Here is a 20,731-nt window from a genome sequence, read left to right as displayed (position 1 = left end):
CGTTGGTCGCAGGCCTATTCAGAATAGAGCAACAATCAATCAAAGCCCCTTTTAGATTGGCCCAAAAACCCAGTAATATCCAGAAACTACCAGAATTTTCTTCATTCTAAAAGTGACACCCTAAAAGTGACAAGCCGATTAGACGAACCTCCAAACGACTATATACGAATATATAAATAGCACACCAGCTGGAAACGGTATATTTCGCAACTTGATAACATCAGTGCTTCCCACAGGCTGAAATTCCACTTTAATGGTTAATTATTTTATTGTCTGGATTCCCAAATGACGTAATATGCCAACAGAAAAAGGAGGATGAGACGAGTTTCCATCATTTAGTGCATTTAGAGCGTCAGGCGTCAAGTCAGCCACAATGTAGAAGTAGGTCTTCCGCTTCAGGGCTTTCGAAATAAAATCCGTATTGTAACGTTACCCTTAATATTATTTTTGAGTAATGCTTTACAGCCAATTTCACTCTAAATGTAATCTTAACAACACAACAGGTATTTTGATACGAGGTTTCTATTTCATTCATTGAAATACCTTTTTTTCTCCAAAAGGTGAGAATTTGAAAGCCTTTATTCTGAAAATAAATTGCGGTACTTACATTGCTAGTCTGGCTAACTGTCGCTGTCTTGACACAACCCATACCTGCCGATCTACGCGGGAGTCTCCCTATTTTTAACTCTTCCTCCCGCTGTGCTCCGATCGGTCATCTCTCCCACTAACCTCCCGATTTCATAGTGATAGACTCAAATAGGTGTTTCACAGTTTCCGTAATATGTCCAGACTGTAGGAGTGTCATGGTACCTGGAGACCCTACCCAGAGGCAAACGACCCTGCCGAGACGTGCCGTGCATCGTCACTGCGCTCGCTCAAGCTCTTGGGTGCGGCGCTCCGCCACATGTATACAGTCAAAGGGCTTCGCTCGCTTTGCCACTGAAAATGGATGAAGCAGGTCCCAAGAGGAAGAATAAATACGCTTCCAAATTTCAGTCCGCTTGGTGCGAGACCTGCCCACAGCCTACCTGGTGCCTCTTCCTGCGAGGCTCTCCTCAGGAGCTTCAGCGTCCTGTCTGCCGTCTCCGGCTCCCGCCTCCTCTTCTTCCCTGCTGTTTCCCCCTCTTCTCCTGCCCCCTCTGTTCCTCCTGCCCCCTCTGGGTCCTCCTCCTTCTCGGCGCTCCTCTTGGAGGCCTGGACCAGGTCCACTAGTTGCTGTGCCTGAACAAACCAAAGAAACAAAGAAACAAACTCAGGTCCCAGCTTCAAGAGGACGCCGTGTGACAGTATGTGCTGTGCTAGCGTGACAAAAGCGTGGCAAATTGGCCTTTCCTAAATCCCATTTTAGGCGATACCCTTTTCGCTCTACCGGCAGAACCTCGGACAACTTTCCCCTTTCCTGTTATACTCACCAAGGACACATCTGTTCAAAGGTACCATTACTAAGGCATATTACATTGGCATCACACTCTTCATGGACACATTACATTGTCTTTGTATGAACAGGGTACCCCCAGGGTTCTCCAAGTTAAATGTAAGACTTTCTTAAGACCTTTTTAATACCACTTAGAATGAAATGTAAAGGCCTAAACAGATTCGCCCGTCCGCCTCGAATTGGAGCCGTCGCGCCGTCTGCCGGCGCCAGCGAGCCCTACATGCTCGGACGCCACTACACCCTCCCTCCTCCCACCCTCCCTCCTCCTGTGGAAGCTCCGTGGGAAAATGGCGGCGATTGAGTGCCAGACAGTCAGAATGAAATTGAATGTAACGTTCCCAATTCTATGTATTAAATTCTAAAAAACGACCCTCAACATTTGGGAAGGCTGAGCCACACAACTAGTTCGTTATAGTCTAACGTCATGCTTCGAAGCCGACTTTACGACGATGAGGACTCAATCACATCAGGTCTCCGCGGACTACCTCGGAGATCTCTGTTACAGGCCCAAGGCAACGGCCAATCACAACTCTCGTGCAGCTGACGTCACGCACGTATCGTCGCCGCTGACGTCACATTTTCGAGCAGCCCCCGTCAGCCGACGGCGCCCCCTCCCCGCATGACGGCGCTCTACCCGCCGTCATACGGGGAGGGCGGGGCGAGGCTCTGACGGACGAGTCTGTTGTGGCCTTAAGGCCAACTTCACTGCCTACTGGCAAAAGTATGAAGGATATAATGGAAAATTGGTATGCTAAGTAAGCCCTAGAAAATAATGATTTTGTTATGTACTTGAATTTAATAAAATGTTTTCTTTTAACTCATTGAGTGCCAAGGACGGACATGTTCGTCATTTCAAATAGTAACGTAGAGTGCCAAGGACGGACATGTTCGTCAATTGCGTTTTTTGACGGTGGGGCGTCGATCAAAGCCTTCTGCCTCTGATGTACAAATATTATAGCTATTGGATGTGTCTAACCTATTTTACAGAACCCTTAGGTGGCGACAGTGCTCTCCACATAACAGAAAGGCAAGGAAAAAACAAAGAAGAAGTCGATATGGAAACGGAAATCGCATCGCATCCGTATGCATCGATATGCTGAAGCACGTTACTGCAGCTGTGCCTGCAGCAGCCAATCTGCTCCCACAATTGAGCCGGACAGCACATCCGCACATCCACACCGTGGAGTTGTTATTATTCTCAACTGGAAGCATCGTTGCCGGTGACAAACACACGCGGAACGCTGTAAAAAAGCAGGATGTCGATGTCCCTTCACTGTGCGCACAGCAAACTCAGCAGAGAGCCACCACAGACAGGAGGAGGAGTGTGCAGTTGAGGCGAGGCGAGGCGAGGCGGGGCGGGGCGGGGCGGGGGGGGCACGCAGAGCAGCGCGCAACACCCAGACAGACCCAGGCAGCAGGACAGGATTGACAAACGCAAGCCAGAATATCCGATGCCCACCAGCAGCAAATGAAGACCAGCAAGAAGCTGCAACCAGCAGCGCACGCAGGGGCCAGCGCTGCTGGTTGTAGCTAAAAAATATTATTCTGCCAAACAGAATTCCCTGGCCTTCACTGTTTTATTGAAGGAAATTATTTTTGAGGTGTGACTACATTAGAAAAGATTAGCTTCAGAGTCAGTGATGTGCTTGAAATGTTTAATTTCACAAAAGGCCAATTATCTCAGCTTCTAGAAAAAAATTGCTGTTTTTGGATGAATCAAGCTATCTTCTCCGGCTCATAACTAAAGAACGGAAAATGGGATCAATAAACTTTTTTTTGCAGATGATAGAATAGAGTCTCATCGTTCTTTGTGCGTGTTCAGTGTTTACATAATAATATCACACAATATTCTGTGGGCCTCGAGAAATCACTGAAAACGCTCTGAAACTCTGGCACTGGGAGCATCCGTTCTCCAAAAGTGGCTGGCACTCAATGAGTTAATACTCACATGAATACACAATAACTTGGTGAGGTGTGTGTGTATTCTAATAACATAAAGATGTGTATTTGTTGCATTAAGACCCCACCCCTCTCCATAGCCTCATGGTGCCTTTTCTTCAACTTCTATTGTTCTAATTACATCTCTTCCAGTTAGCACTATCCCAACATCATATTATCATAAGATAGCCTACGCTGTCCCCTTAAACATTTTGCTAAATATATAATTAGAGATTTTTCTTTCATGTTTTTTGTGCTGCTACTTCTACTTCAAAGAACTTAAAATACACCCGTAGATTTAGATTACTGTCAAAAGTGCCACAACTGGCCATTGTCAGACCATACATTTTACATTCATCTTATTTTGAAAAAACATTGACAGGAAGTCTTGTCCTGAGCCCGGCTACTACCAGATACTGAGAAGAACGTTCTCAATGTTATTATTGTCATCCAGAAACATCATTTGTATTGTATAGCTTTGTATAAATGCCTAGTTTATTGTTTTTAATGCTCTGTGGCTTCTGTGTGCTCTCTGCTTGTGCAGAATCATTCTTTTACTTTGAAAAACGTCCACCGGAAGTCTTCCTATGCACTAATGGAACATAGGTGACTGGTTACAAGCATGGATGGCTACAAGCAGTAGCTTGACGCTGGCTGCTCTAATCTAAATGACTGTCAACATCTCCGCATGGTTCGGCATGTTGAAACACAGCTGTTTCTCTGCTCTCTGGTCTGCTGTTTTCACTACACTCCTGCAGGCAGACAGACACACAGCTGTTTCTCTGCTCTCTGGTCTGCTGTTTTCACTACACTCCTGCAGGCAGGCAGACACCGCAAATTTTAGAGGAAGCACGCAATGGTTGGGTGGGGTATGACGGCTATCCCATAACACTTTGTGACCCTGCTAACCGCCGACGAAGAAGAACGAAACTAGCCCAAAACGTCCATTTAATGGCAGAGGCCAAAAGCTCTCGCTAAGATAACGCATATCTATCACTTTCTTTTTCTTTTTAAAAATCATCAATAACGTCAAACATGACTTCATTTTAATCCAAACAAGTTCATTTCGTCTATCTATTATTAACTATTAGAGTTAATTATTCACCTTATGTTGCCACGCCCACTTTGTTTTTACTCTGTAGCATAGGCTGCTGAGGCTGAGCGAAAAAGACAGACCACCGGCTCAGAGAGAGAAAAAGACAGACCACCGGCTCAGAGCGAAAAAGACAGACCACCGGCTCAGAGCGAAAAAGACAGACCACCGGCTCAGAGCGAAAAAGACAGACCACCGGCTCAGAGCGAAAAAGACAGACCACCGGCTCAGAGAGCGAAAAAGACAGACCACCGGCTCAGAGAGCGAAAAAGACAGACCACCGGCTCAGAGAGCGAAAAAGACAGACCACCGGCTCAGAGAGAGAAAAAGACAGACCGCCCGCTCAGAGAGAAAAAGACAGACCACCGGCTCAGAGAGAGAAAAAGACAGACCGCCCGCTCAGAGAGAAAAAGACAGACCACTGGCTCAGAGAGAGAAAAAGACAGACCACCGGCTCAGAGAGAGAAAAAGACAGACCGCCCGCTCAGAGAGAAAAAGACAGACCACCGGCTCAGAGAGAAAAAGACAGACCACCGGCTCAGAGAGAAAAAGACAGACCACCGGCTCAGAGAGAGAAAAAGACAGACCACCAGCTCAGAGAGAGAAAAAGACAGACCACCGGCTCAGAGCGAAAAAGACAGACCACCGGCTCAGATAGAGAAAAAGACAGACCACCGGCTCAAAGAGAGAAAAAGACAGACTGCCCGCTCAGAGAGAAAAGGACAGATTCTTATTGAAAGACTGTGTATTTTGTCATACCTGACAGTTTTGACTGCTGCTTACTGCAGTCTTTCTCACAGACGTCACGTGATGAGGAAGCAGCAGTCGAAACTGTCAGGTATGACAAAATACACACAGTCTTTCAATAAGAAAACTCTAATAGATGACTTCATTTTAGTGCGGTCAGTTGTTTGTACCGTGTAGTATAGTACAGTACAATAGAGTACAGGCTAGTTAAGTGTTAGTAGTAAGGATTTTGAATTCTAATAGGCTCACGAAAAAGACAGACCACCGGCTCAGAGCGAAAAAGACAGACCACCGGCTCAGAGCGAAAAAGACAGACCACCGGCTCAGAGCGAAAAAGACAGACCACCGGCTCAGAGAGAGAAAAAGACAGACCGCCCACTCAGAGCGAAAAAGACAGACCACCGGCTCAGAGAGAGAAAAAGACAGACCCCCCGCTCAGAGCGAAAAAGACAGACCACCGGCTCAGAGAGAGAAAAAGACAGACCGCCCACTCAGAGCGAAAAAGACAGACCACCGGCTCAGAGAGAGAAAAAGACAGACCGCCCACTCAGAGCGAAAAAGACAGACCACCGGCTCAGAGCGAAAAAGACAGACCACCGGCTCAGAGAGAAAAAGACAGACCACCGGCTCAGAGAGAGAAAAAGACAGACCACCGGCTCAGAGAGAGAAAAAGACAGACCACCGGCTCAGAGAGAGAAAAAGACAGACCACCGGCTCAGAGCGAAAAAGACAGACCACCGGCTCAGAGCGAAAAAGACAGACCACCGGCTCAGAGAGAGAAAAAGACAGACCACCGGCTCAGAGAGAGAAAAAGACAGACCACCTGCTCAGAGAGAGAAAAAGACAGACCGCCCACTCAGAGAGAAAAAGACAGACCACCGGCTCAGAGAGAGAAAAAGACAGACCACCAGCTCAGATAGAGAAAAAGACAGACTGCCCGCTCAGAGAGAAAAGGACAGATTCTTATTGAAAGACTGTGTATTTTGTCATACCTGACAGTTTTGACTGCTGCTTACTGCAGTCTTCCTCACAGACGTCACTTGATGAGGAAGCAGCAGTCGACACTGTCAATAGATGACTTCATTTTAGTGCGGTCAGTTGTTTGTACCGTGTAGTACAGTACAGTACAATAGAGTACAGGCTAGTTAAGTGTTAGTAGTAAGGATTCTGAATTCCAATAGGCTCACAGCATATGCTGTTGTGTTTTCTGACATGGATTGTGGTTCTTTTGAGTCATCAAAACATTAAAAATCATTACTGTAATGTACAGTCAAAGTGACATCATCTAGCAGCGCCCTAGTTGGCGAAAAAGCTGAAATGTTGTTCATATTTCTATCAAATCTAGGTACATTTCAGACTTGAAAGCAGTGTCCTGTCTTGCCTGAAGGTGAAATGCAAATAAACTTGTCATATGATCAAATGTTTCATGTCCTCTTTAAAGAATATGCTGCTTTGTATTTAACGTGAGACCTTCTTCTGGTTTCCAGTCGGCTGCTCTCCAGTGGCGGCCTCCTTCTCCATCCTGGGGTCCCGGGGGGTCCTGGGGTCCCTGGGCTGCTCGGCGCCACAGTGCGCCTCCACCATCTGCTTGGCCCGGGCCACCGACAGCAGGTAGAGGGCGGGGCTGTACAGGTAGGAGCGCAGGTAGCCCTCCATGCTGAGCCGGTGGTGTTTGGGAGCAGGGAACAGCTCCCTCCGCTCGTCCAGCTTGGAGTCGTACTCGCCCATGGGGTACAGACGCACCTGGGGCACACACACGCACGCGCACGCACACACACACACACACACACACACACACAAGTTTTAATACTGCAAAGAAACAATGAATGTGAGCCACACTAAGACAGTGTTATAAGTATGTACTGCAGAGTAGGGGTGTCACGATATTTTGTCGCACGATATATCGCGATATCGAAACGTCACGATATGCGTATCGTCAGAAAAAAATGATATTGTAAAAAAAAAGGAAAAAAAAAGTTTTTTTTTTTTTTGCTCCTGAATAATAATAGAACAAATTTAGCAGAATCAACACGCATGAGTGAGGGGGTAGACTACTACTGGCATGGCAAAACAGCTCAAGGGGTACATAAGATTCCATAAGTTTAGGGACCATTGAGCATGAGTTATTTAAGAAATAGATTGTATACTTTATTTTTCTTTCACCATGCAACAAACATTTAGTTTGTGACAGTGTGACACATTCTATTGCAAGAGAAGCATTATCTTCCATGTTGTTTTCTAGTTATTATAATAACAATTTCCAAAAACAGCATTGTTTTGTATTTTGTGTATTTCAAATGAAAGACTATTTTTCCAGTATTTTCCCAGGGCTCCCTTGAAAAGAGGTTTCGATTTCAATGGGACTCACATGGTTAAATAAATGATTAATAAATACATAAAAATTATTTACTTTTGTTAAAAAAACATATTGTTAAAAAAATCGTATCGTATCGTTATCGTGAACCCAATATCGTGTATCGTATCGTGAAATTAGTGTATTGTGACACCCCTACTGCAGTGTATGAGCGAAAATCAAATAAACGTTAACTTCACTACAGCTTGTACTAGGTAGGGTTTCCTGTAGTTTGTTTCTTACTCCTAACGAAGCGCACCACAGTTCTGTTGAAGAGGATAGAGGACCGGCGAGCCAATGCCAACTCTCCTGCTGCTGTTTCTCTATTTTCACTGTGGTGTTTGTTCTTGTTGTAGTAAACCAACCACATGTAGTAAAGCCTGCGTAGTGTAAACCCTGCCATCTCTTCACTGGAATTGGTCGTTGACGGGGGGGTGGGGTTAATTAATGATTTATGAAGTCCTTGCGGTGCCGTTTGGCTGCGCCACTGCAATGTACGTTCACGTGTACAACAGGACAGCTGAGCTCTACATGTCATGAGAGAGAGACCAGCGGGCTTGGATAGGCTACTACTACAGCACAGAGCCAGGCGACTCAAACTGTAGGATATCACTACCAGCAATGTTGAAAGGCGCAAAACAAATAACGTTAATGTTACAGATCGTGACCAACAACGTGTGTGTGTGTTGAATTTAACTTGCTGGCAGAAAAGGGGCAGAATTACTGGTGGCTAACGTTAGATTTGTGTGGGCTCAGTTCTGAACTTAACATTAGGTTATGTTAAGGAGAGATAGAAACACAGCAGCAGGCAGCCTACACAGTATGTAATGGAGAGAGTTCCTGGAAACAGGCGAGTTGAATTCACAGTTGAAGACTTGTAACATTACTCACATTGCGTTGAAAACAGGAAAGAACGTGAAGTTTCTTCTTTCTTAACATTTTCACAACAACACGTTTCTTCTTTCTTAACATTTTCACAACAACACAACCGACTTCTGCTTATCTTATCTTCCTCTCCGCTTTACCACTTCTCTGAACTGGGGATAGAGTACGCTTTGCCGCTTGTTTAATGCCGCCCGTGCGTCCCCCCCGTGTGTCGCGGTTGAGTGGAGTTAGCCTTTTTTATGATTAAATCTGCAAAGTTTTAATTTGAACAGATAATCACGATGGTCCGATGTAGAAGGGTCAGAGGTCGATGGGGGTCGCGGGGTAAAACATACATCTTCTCTACAGCTCCTTGGTCTTTTCTCTGTGCCATCATCACTTTCAACTAAGGCCATGTCCACACGGAGACGGAAGCTATCTTTTTTTTTTTCGTTTCAGAAAAGTTTTCCATAAACATGGAAACGTTTCAAGAAATGTGTGTATCCACATGAAACCGCTGTAGAATAACAGAGAAAGACAATCTCGTCAATAATGGCATACAACCTCTAGGGGCGCACAGTCTATAATGTGTATCTCACTGTAGCAGCAGCTTAAACCCTTGGCTTTGCAGGGAGGTTTGCCATGTCGATGAATAAAATTATTAAACCTACAGTATACAGGCAAATGCAGAGCTGTTCAGCAGGGCTGATGGTCTCCCTGTAGCCTACAATATAGAACGTTAACTATCGGTGACATTCCTGATATCATGCACTTCCATGATCTTTAGACATGTTGCAAACACATCCCAGCGTATTGGCCGCTCCTGCACATCACAGCACAGGCTAAATGATGCAACATAAATATACATTATATAAACTCATGGCATAAATGTGTTTTTATTGGAAAAAGTCGCGTCAAGTAAGCTAAAGTCTTGTTGGAGTGGACACGAGCGGATATCACAGACATCACAGTGCAACCGCGTGTTCCTCAAACCTCTCACTTCCCTATTCACGTTGTATTTACGAGGGCTATATATAGGGCAAGAGAGTATGTTGGTTACACTCAGGGTTTAGATTTCATTTCATTTCATTTTGTCCAATATTAAAATATTCCAGAATTGCATGTTGTATTAAAAATAAATATAATTTCTATCTAACACGTTAAGCCTGATTTTGTTTGTGTTATTGTAAAAATGTAGCCGCCGCTAAGCCTTCTGGGAAATATCCGATGAAGGGAGGGGAGGGGTGGATGGGTAGAGTCAGCTGTGTGGAGCCCTGAGGATGTTGTAGGCTACACGCTGTTCTCCGTGTCCACTTGTTGCTGACGGTGGTAATAGAGGAGCATTATATTTTGCTGCAAGATCCCCACTGCTGTAGCACGAGATTGTTATTGTTGCTGGTGGAGAGAGGTGGGGCTATGGCGTCATCGTTTCAGGAAAGATGCGTATGGGTTGTAAACACGGAAATGCAAGGGTGGCGTCTTCAGATTTAATCACTCTGGGACCCGTTTTGAAAAATTAGCGTATACGGCCAGAACGTATAGTCCCAGAACGCGGTTCCATCTGGACGAAACGGCTATATGACAAAAAACTTTAGCGGATACACCTAAAGTCGTCTCCGTGTGGACATGGCCTAAGACACATTGGAGTCATTTGCACTTCTTTTTTGCCGCTGTAGCGCTGTTGCAATTCTAACTACAGGAAATTGAAAACGAGACTCATTTCTTGTTCTACTGTACTGCTTATGATGAGGCAAGGGTCGTACTTTTTAGTAAAATGTCTTCAATTTATGCTGACTTTTTTGAGTTGGACGACTACGAGAAACTCAAGTTATGTTTTAAAAAAGGTATCTTTCGCACTGCAAACTTTATCTGCCAGGCATGGGAGCAAAGACAAAACATTTTGTTTGGAGAATGATGTACGGATCTGTTTCTGTGGGTCTGAGCAATGTGTTGCTCCGCGTCTTATGTTGTTTTGAATGTATTGGTGCTGTGACTTTTTTATTGTATTGTTTTATACATTGTTCTTACTGCTGTATTCTCTGTGTGTCCTGCAAGCCCACGTGGGCTGGGCACAGCAATGTGCATGACACCTTAATAAATCAATCAATCAATCAATCAATCTAACGCTTGGTTCACACCACAAGCATCTCAGAAATCCCCATACAAAAATCCCATTGACTTTCTAACACCCAGGCGTTCTGGACTCATTCCTGCGGTATTCTATAAGTGAAGAGGTGGATGGAGGGGGCGTGTCTCACCTGGCTCTGGCTCCGCCCACTCAGGTATTCGCGGGCTTGCAGCTCGACTGCGGCCGACAGCTCAGCGGGGGGGTTGGCCCGGGCCTTGAGCAGCGCGTGGTGCAGCGCCGGGAGGAAGACGCCAAGACGCGGCATCACCTTGCACACGGGGCCGTCCTGGGAGGAAGACGCAGCGCATCTGGACGCTACAGGAGGAACGAGAGGAAAACGAAATCATATCCATACTTGTATTCAGGACGTGAAATTAACAGCTGATTTTGCACAAGACTGCAGCTATCCAAAGCGGTGTTGCCAATTTGCCGACTTTTCAGACCTGCCAGGTCTGAAATCAATGCATTGATTTCAATTTGAAATCAATGCAATTCCATGAATATCAGTGAAATACTGTCATTTATAGATTTATTATGCTTTAACTTTTATTTTTACTGATACTTGTGCTTAAATGAACCCAGTGGCATTGATAATCTGGTTTATTTCAAGGGGGGGGAAAGCGGCTAGTGGATTGGCTCTAGGAGCCATATTGGCTGGTGATCAAAAAAAGTTACATTTCAAGCCCTGCTTGTATTACAGAGGTATATACATTTCAAAATCTATGTATATTGTGTTGTGTTGCATGTACCGTAAATTCCGGACTATAAGCCGCACCTTTTTTCCCGTTTTTTGGCCTTTTTTGGCCCCTGCGGCTTATATAACGGTGCGGCTTATCTATGGATTTTTTCAAAAAAAAAAAAAAAATCTCTCTTTTTTAGCACTCTTTCTAACTATAAAGCCACTTCTGTTTTAATTTCCTCTCTTGCCCTCTTTTCACCACACTGTATGACACTGTATGACACTGTATGACACTGTGTGCACTGTAAATAACAACACAGGTGGTGTTGTGTTATGTTGTTTTGTTGAAATGTTAATAAATGGGAGCATTACATATGGTAATTAAACATTAAAACACAAAAAAAAAAAAAGAAAAAAAAAAAAATACCATTAAAACACCCGCGGCTTATAGTCCGGTGCGGCTTATATAAGAAAAAAATAGTCAACTTTGAAGGTGCGGCTTATACACCGGTGCGCCTTATAGTCCGGAATTTACGGTATACGTATTGTTAACAAAAAAAATTACCCATAAATGCAATATGCAAATCACTAGAGACTGACAGAAAAGGCAATGCATTTGTAAATAAACCACAGCGAAAGGTGCTGCACTACAGAGGCCCCTATGGACAAACTGTGCATAAAGGCTAACAGCTAAGCTAACCTTGCCTACAGAGAAGTGCCACCGGTTATCAGTCTCACTGAGTTTCTCGTTTCTCCTGCTGAAGATCACATGTCCCACACTGACAAGTGAGAAGAGGCAGGCAGCAAAGTCACTAGTTTAACAAGTTTACTCGCTCGCGTTTCACATTACAATATTTATTTTTATTTTTAGGAATGGAAGGGTGAGTGCCACTTTTAAACAGCGAGAGAGGAGACACGTTTTGATGAAAAGCTGCTGAATGGATACTGGTTTATATCATGATGCCTCAATGAAAACTCCACACAGCACACATTAGTTTCAAGATTGGTTAGAAGGTCTATTCTTTGCAAAAAAAAAGGCTGTTAACCCCGCATTTAACCCCGTAACGTTAGTTGGTGTCGGGCTTTGCAGAAAGCACTCAGCTTCTCAGCAAGCGCTGAGAATGCAGCGCTGCGCTCGAGCTGCCTGTCGGGCTTTCCAGAAAGCTCTCAGCTTCTCAGCAAGCGCCAGGATTGGCCAATGTCAACTTCAGTCTCCAGAACGATCCAATCAAATCACCCGCACGTTCTTGCGGTCCCGCCTTACAGTAGTGTTTCAACTGACTCTATCAGAATACCATGCCAGTCGGAGTCGGACTTATAGTATTATTATTATTATTATATTATCATACTTGGAAACCGTTTTATAAAAGCAATATAGCACTCGAGCAGCGTGTGTTGTGGAATATATCCCGCTGATAAACTGTTATCCCACGAGGCCGCAGGCCGAGTGGGATAACAGTTTATCAGCGGGATATATTCACCACAACACACTTGCTCTCGTGATATATTGCTTAAAAATATATATATATATATATATATATATATATATATATATATATATATATATATATATATATATATATTTATGTGGATTATGCTACTCACGGAATTTGGTCACATCTCTGGTCTCTGGGAAGACGAACAGGGCGTGCAGACATCTCTTCCATCCATCGCTTCTCTCTGGAAACACATCATCATCAGCACCACCACCATCAGGTATCATTATTATGCAATGATATATTAGTAGTACACTTCTTTACACTTCTATTACCACTCTTCTAATCTATCTATATATATAAAATGTTGTATGTGGGCAATGTTTGTTTGTGTGTTTGTTTCAAGTTCTGTGTTCGGCCACACAGCTATGCCGTTTTACGTGCGATCGGACTGAAAGCTTCAGGGTGTGTAAAGGGCACCTGTGCGGGTGACCTGAATGAACCGGATTTTTTTATTATTTTATTAATCATAATTATTATTTTAATTATTATCAGCAGACGCAGCTTATTATTAAAACATCATCTGTGGGAGAATCATACCAGTTTGCAAACCATTATATTACTAATATAATAATATATGATAACGTCTTCCATCTGGTGGTGTGATGTCATACCAGGGGGCGTTGCCATTTGAACACTGGAGAGCAGGAAGAGGAAGCCGCGGTCGTCCAGCGCACTCACCAGAACCTGCAGGGACAAGACAGCATGTCAGGCTGCTTCCACTGTCACACAGCATCCAGCACTTGGATGGAGTTTATGTATGAACACAATTGGACAAGTTGACACAAGGACAAATTATTTCAGAATTACGGGCCAATCAATAATTCCCTGTATTCTGCTAAATAAAGAGCTGCTCAGTCTCAACACAGCCAGATAACAGAGACTGATCATGTTAAAGTAAGACCTACCAGTCTCAACACAGCCAGATAACAGAGACTGATCATGTTAAAGTAAGACCTACCAGTCTCAACACAGCCAGATAACAGAGACTGATCATGTTAAAGTAAGACCTACCAGTCTCAACACAGCCAGATAACAGAGACTGATCATGTTAAAGTAAGACCTACCAGTCTCAACACAGCCAGATAACGGAGACTGATCATGTTAAAGTAAGACCTACCAGTCTCAACACAGCCAGATAACGGAGACTGATCATGTTAAAGTAAGACCTACCAGTCTCAACACAGCCAGATAACGGAGACTGATCATGTTAAAGTAAGACCTACCAGTCTCAACACAGCCAGATAACGGAGACTGATCATGTTAAAGTAAGACCTACCAGTCTCAACACAGCCAGATAACGGAGACTGATCATGTTAAAGTAAGACCTACCAGTCTCAACACAGCCAGATAACGGAGACTGATCATGTTAAAGTAAGACCTACCAGTCTCAACACAGCCAGATAACAGAGACTGATCATGTTAAAGTAGGGGTGTCACGATACACTCAGTTCACGATACGATACGTATCACGATACTGGGTTCACGATAACGATACGATACGATACGATTTTAACAATATTTTTTTAAACTTGAATAATGACAATATATGACTGGAAAAGTAGTATTTTATTTGAAATGCACAAATACAAAACATGCTGTTGTGGGAAATTGTTATTACAATAACAACTAGAAAAAACATGAGATTGGAGATAAGGCTTATCTTGAAATAGAATGAGTTACACCGTCACTTAGATTTACTTTGAACTAAAAGGTTTCTCAGCAGTATAAATTCTCATTATGCATCTTCAGTTTTTCTTCAAACTCAAACAACAAGACTTTTCTTAGTCTATTTTTTATGCTTCAGTTTTTCCTGTCAAGTAAACAGTTTTGCCAGAAACTCAATTGAATGGTTTCTCTCCTGTATAACTTCTCATGTGTCTCTTCAGAGACTTGTTCAACTGAACTACTTTCCACACATTGAACTTCAACAAACAAAGACGTTTCTTAGTCTATTTTTGGAAAAAAAAAAAAAAAAAAAAAAAAATTTTTTTTTTTTGCGATATGAGATTTCATCTCAACGATACATATCGTGACGTTTTACTATCGCGAAATTTCGTGGGACGATATATTGTGACACCCCTATGTTAAAGTAAGACCTACCAGACTCAACACAGCCAGATAACAGAGACTGATCATGTTAAAGTAAAGACCTACCAGTCTCAACACAGCCAGATAACAGAGACTGATCATGTTAAAGTAAAGACCTACCAGTCTCAACACAGCCAGATAACAGAGACTGATCATGTTAAAGTAAAGACCTACCAGTCTCAACACAGCCAGATAACAGACTGATCATGTTAAAGTAAAGACCTACCAGTCTCAACACAGCCAGATAACAGACTGATCATGTTAAAGTAAAGACCTACCAGTCTCAACACAGCCAGATAACAGACTGATCATGTTAAAGTAAGACCTACCAGATAACAGAGAGTGATCATGTTAAAGTAAAGACCTACCAGTCTCAACACAGCCAGATAACAGAGACTGATCATGTTAAAGTAAGACCTACCAGTCTCAACACAGCCAGATAACAGAGACTGATCATGTTAAAGTAAGACCTACCAGTCTCAACACAGCCAGATAACAGAGACTGATCATGTTAAAGTAAGACCTACCAGACTCTGGGTCTCCAGCTCCTCCAGCAGTCTGCTCATCTCGCTTCCTGTCCGGCTCCTGTCACTCGCCTCCAGAAGACTGCAGTGGTGGCCATTCTTCACAACTACACACACACACACACACACACACACACACACACACACACACACACACACACACACACTCCCATTGGTATTTATATTTTGGTTGTTAAGTGCTGCTCTTAACCGGACTCTTCCACTGCGGTCAACCAGGGCCCGAAATTAACACCCGCCAAGCGCCATTGGCGAGTAGATTTTACGTTTGACGAGTGACTCTGACAGGTCTGTCCGCCACGTGGCGAGTGACACAATGGTCATGTTAAACAATTAAAACTGCGATGTGTTTTGGTCTTACGAGTTACGACAGTCGCTTTTTGGCAGCTCTCCTTTCGCGGCATCTTCGGCCTAATTTATGGCATCGTTTACAGACGTCACAACCGCTAGTCTGCTCACTCCACTTGCCGTCAAGTCAAGTTTATTGGTATAGCCCTAATTCACAAGCATGTCTCCCTGTCTCTGTTTGGTTTTACGGTGGAACAGAAGAAGAAGAAGAAGAAGAAGAAGAAGAAGAAGAAGAAGAAGAAGAAGCACATCCGGGTGACTTGCAGGGTTGACTGTAGTTAGCTGTTATGTAGCTTAGCATGATAAACATTGCAGATATTTATGTTTTCGAGAATATAGACGATTCATTTTAATTCGATGGCCACCCGTATGGAATAACATCATATATGGATTAAAAGCAGCAGTGGGGGATATGGCGGGAGCTGCTATCTATGTGACAGACAGCAAACAGAGCAGGCTGCCAGTGGCACGGAGGTAAATAGATTGCTCATATTCTCGTTGCCTCTATAATATAATAAGCATTATGAGCCGCTGTGTGTCGGAAAATAATCTATTTACAGGACATAAACACAGGCATTTCACATGCCCCGTTTTCAGGTCGCAGTTCAAAACAAATTATCGTTTCAGCAAAATTAAATTAAATAAATCGTTTCAGCAAATAAAATTAAATAATATCAAACCGAACTTGTCAGGGTGACTTAAAAATCATATTTAAAGCTAGAAATAAGGTCCAGGGTGTAAAGAAAACTGAATTCTGGGCCCCGAGGTGAACATCAGAGGAAAGCTTTAACTCCCTGATCATCCACAGTATAAGCAACTAACAGTAAGGAGGTCAAAGGTCAGAGGTCACTGCCTCCTAAAGCTGCATTCACACCAAACACGATTTTGCTAATTCGCACGGAAGCAGACGTCGTTTCATCCCTGGCGGCGTGAATGAGGCGAAGCTTTGCGGCACGAATGCCGTGATATTCGCCTCAGCCACCATTTGCTCAAGTTGAAATTTTGTCAACTTGAAGGTATAGTTTGTGCGGTCAAACCCGAGCGAGAAATGTGATGGTCCAGTGAATGCACAGTAAGACTCCCCCACCATGATTATGTTATTAAGATCCCATTGCCACTGAACAATTGAGCAAAGATAGCCTGATATATTACACCAAATACATAGACAAGTCTGTCTGAAGGCATTTATCTCTTAGTGACTCTGGGAAAGTGGGGAAAAGCAGTAAAATTCCCCCAAACGGCATATCTCTGAACTATCTCTTCAACATAAATCACACACATTTAGGCTATTCTATGTGATATCCTTTTGATAACTAATGTAATAACTAATGTAATATTTTTCCCTTTACATTCACTGAGCCTCCCCTGAAACTGTCATGAAACAATCACATTTAAACTTCACCTTCATGGCTGCCAGCATACAGGTTCGAGGAGAACAGGGCGAGGGGGAGCAGCCTGGTCACGTGGTCAAGCCTCATCGGCGAACCAACTTCCAGCATCTCAGGTCTGGAGGAGAGGCATGGTTGGATTGGAGAAGGAACACAGACACACAGGCAGGACCAATCACTTTCGCCACCAAACCAAACCCAACAAAATGTCTGTCTCTTGGACCGATTCCGACCAGAGTGTAGCACCGTGCGGGGAGGAGTCGCAGCGATGTGATGAAAGGACAGGAAGACATGAAGAGATGGTGCAGAACTTACAGTCTGTAGGGAAGGAAGGGCGGAGAGAAGGAGCGCAGGGACATCGGGAAGAGCAGCCGTTCGTCTTTCACCAGATCTCCTGTCCACACAGTGTACTGAACTCGCTCTGAGAGAGACAGAGACAGAGAGAGACAGACAGAGAGGAAGAGTGAGGGAGACAGAGAGAGAAAGATAGGGAGACAGATAGAAAGAGAGAGAGACAGAGACAGAGAGAGAGGGAGACAGACAGAGAGGAAGAGTGAGGGAGACAGAGAGAGAAAGATAGGGAGACAGATAGAAAGAGAGAGAGACAGAGACAGAGAGAGAGGGAGACAGACAGAGAGAAAGAGTGAGGGAGACAGAGAGAGAAAGATAGGGAGACAGATAGAAAGAGAGAGAGACAGAGACAGAGAGAGAGGGAGACAGACAGAGAGGAAGAGTGAGGGAGACAGAGAGAGAAAGATAGGGAGACCGATAGAAAGAGAGAGAGACAGAGACAGAGAGAGAGGGAGACAGACAGAGAGGAAGAGTGAGGGAGAGACAGAGAGAGAAAGATAGGGAGACCGATAGAAAGAGAGAGAGACAGAGACAGAGAGAGAGGGAGACAGACAGAGAGGAAGAGTGAGGGAGACAGAGAGAGAAAGATAGGGAGACCGAAAGAAAGAGAGAGAGACAGAGACAGAGAGAGAGGGAGACAGACAGAGAGAGAAAGATAGGGAGACAGATAGAAAGAGAGGAGACAGAGAGAGAGACAAACAGTCACACACACACACACACACACACATTTAATCATGTCTGTGCCAAATATGCACAGCTGCAATATGCAACTTACATAAATAAACAAACATACAAATAAATAGATAAATAAATAAATAAATAAATAAATAAATAAATAAATAAATAAATAAGATATATTCTACATTCGTAAACAGAATTGTATGAAGCAATGGTTGTGTGATTACAAAGAAAACACAGGAGCAGTGCTTACCTTTACCTCCCTCTGATGATTGGCTGTTCAACCTGCCAATCAAACAGAGCACAGAGTGGAGAGGTTAACACTAGATTGAGGTTCTAACTCAGGGGTGGGCAAACAAAAATTCCAGAGGGTCATACTGACTTACATCAAGTAAGTGAAGGGCCACACATTGGAGATCATACCTGCCAACACTCTCACTATTTTTAACCCTCTCTCCCGTTGTGATTGGTAATTTTTTGTTAATCTCCCAATATAATCAGTCTAAATGGGAGCTGGGGCTCTGTCTGTTTGTCTGTCTGTCCCACTGATGACATCATCAGTGATGTCATAATCATAGACATTGTGAGATCATTGTGATGTCATCAGTGATTGAGTGTTGATGTCATAGGCATTGTGAGATCACCAGGCTTGAACCCCTGGTATTGCCGCTTGCGCCTACATTTTTTATTGTATTTGTATAGCTTGAAGCAAGCCAGAATTTCTCACAGCGAACAATAGAGAGTTGAACTTTGACCTTCCGTATCCCCATACCTGAGCGGGGCCAGGGGTTTGCTGGAAAGTGGTGCGTCTTTTCCTTTGAAGTGGAAGGAGATGGCAGCGTAGGGACAAACCTGCCGGGGCCGCGGCCGCAACTCATCGAACTCATACTCATAGAAGTATTGCTGGAAAAACAAGATGAGAGGAAGAACAGTGTTTATTCATAGTATTTATTCTGTTACACTGTCACATGACCATCCTGGGAGGAAAATAACAGGTGATTATGATAAATTAACAGGTGATTAGAATGAAGTGCCAAACACAGCCAATGAGCTGTGTGTATTCAAGTTCCATATTGAGAGGAAATGCAGGTGACATCATAGCCATGCTTGGTCTGCTCTGCACAGACCTGCCACACCATGCAACAAAACCACAACCACCACCACAACCGCTTCATTAAACGCTCAAATAACAGGAAGCTGCTTTGCTATTGCTCATTTTCAAGGGGATGGAACTTTGTGGAGATTATACAATATACATTTATTTCTTTATTTATCAACTCGAAACCTTATCATCTTCGGATCCTTGCCATATATTCTGTATGTTATACCTTTGAAGCCATTTACACACATGTGTTTTCTGTGATCAGATTGCAATCGGATAGTGCTTGACCACATTAGCCTGATTTCATTTACACCTGGCGTTAGCATGCATTTTGGGTGATCCGATTGCAATCTGATTGCAATCTGATCACCCAAAATGGTTGTCCAGTTGCTGTGTATGCGGATTGAGAGGACACATTGCATTTACACTTGTATTCAATGTGATCACAATGCGTCCCGATCGCAATCCTTCTTCAATGTGTCTTGAGGGCGGTTTACACCTGTACTTTCAAGTGGTCAAGCACTATCCGATTGCAATCTGATCACAATAAACGCATGTTAGTGCCAGGTGTAAATGGCCTCTTTGATTTATTGAGACTTGAGCTCTGGGAATCTGGCAAAAAGTTCATCCTAGTTGTCATAAGAAAACTCTCCACCAGAGTCGAGTCCACTTTCTGAAGTAAAAGTTGCTTTCACCTAAATGTCCCTGTTGACAGCGTATACAGGGGTGGCCAAACCTTTTTGGATGTGGGCCACATACATCAACAATTCATTTTCTATCAAAATAACAGGGGAATGACGACACTAGTGGACAGTTTCATTGTTGACACAATGGGTATTTCTGTATCTTTGCCAATTTTCTTTTCAATTATTGGTTTCCGTGTTGTAGAATGGAATTTAATCCTCATTCTTGTCCCGCTTAAGCAACACCTCTATTGCCCGAGAGTGTGAAGGTGGGTAGGTTTGAGATAAATACCATTTGAGATCAAAATAATAATGAAGCCAGAAGTCAAGAAAGAAGTCAAGAAAGTTGTCTCACACAAATGTATTCAGCCAAACGTACATCTTTGCAAGCAGAAGATTCCCATTTGCACAGAGACTGGCTCCCTGGAAAAGCTTCATGTTTCCAGATCAGGAGCTCAGTACCGAATGACACACCGTCAAAGAACAAATTTAGCAGAATCAACACACATGAGTGAGGGGGTAGACTACTACTGGCATGGCAAAACAGCTCAAGGGGTACATAAGATTCCATAAGTTTAGGGACCATTGAGCATGAGTTATTTAAGAAATAGATTGTATACTTTATTTTTCTTTCACCATGCAACAAACATTTAGTTTGTGACAGTGTGACACATTCTATTGCAAGAGAAGCATTATCTTCCATGTTGTTTTATAGTTATTATAATAACAATTTCCAAAAACAGCATTTGTTTTGTATTTTGTGTATTTCAAATGAAAGACTATTTTTCCAGTATTTTCCCAGGGCTCCCTTGAAA

General features: G+C 43.5%; 1 protein-coding gene across 1 annotated transcript in view; it reads right to left on the bottom strand.

Moving 5' to 3' along the window:
* Nucleotides 1-20,731, bottom strand: part of LOC310798460 (protein TASOR-like) — a 57,666-nt gene that overhangs the window by 18,785 nt on the left and 18,150 nt on the right. The window contains exons 7-15 of the mRNA XM_083661004.1: nt 18,904-19,034; nt 18,385-18,416; nt 17,418-17,523; nt 17,117-17,220; nt 15,352-15,455; nt 13,348-13,420; nt 10,689-10,873; nt 6,684-6,956; nt 1,029-1,221 (exon numbers count right to left, since the gene is read on the bottom strand). Coding sequence (XP_083517130.1) covers nt 1,029-1,221; nt 6,684-6,956; nt 10,689-10,873; nt 13,348-13,420; nt 15,352-15,455; nt 17,117-17,220; nt 17,418-17,523; nt 18,385-18,416; nt 18,904-19,034 — 1,201 coding nt within the window. The remainder of the gene's footprint in view (nt 1-1,028; nt 1,222-6,683; nt 6,957-10,688; nt 10,874-13,347; nt 13,421-15,351; nt 15,456-17,116; nt 17,221-17,417; nt 17,524-18,384; nt 18,417-18,903; nt 19,035-20,731) is intronic.

The sequence above is a fragment of the Poromitra crassiceps genome (genome assembly GCF_964638095.1).
Source record: "Poromitra crassiceps genome assembly, chromosome: 25".
Classification (NCBI taxonomy): Eukaryota; Metazoa; Chordata; class Actinopteri; order Beryciformes; family Melamphaidae; genus Poromitra; species Poromitra crassiceps.
The sequence above is the reverse complement of the archived record's forward strand: the minus strand, read 5'-3'. Positions and strand labels throughout refer to the sequence as shown.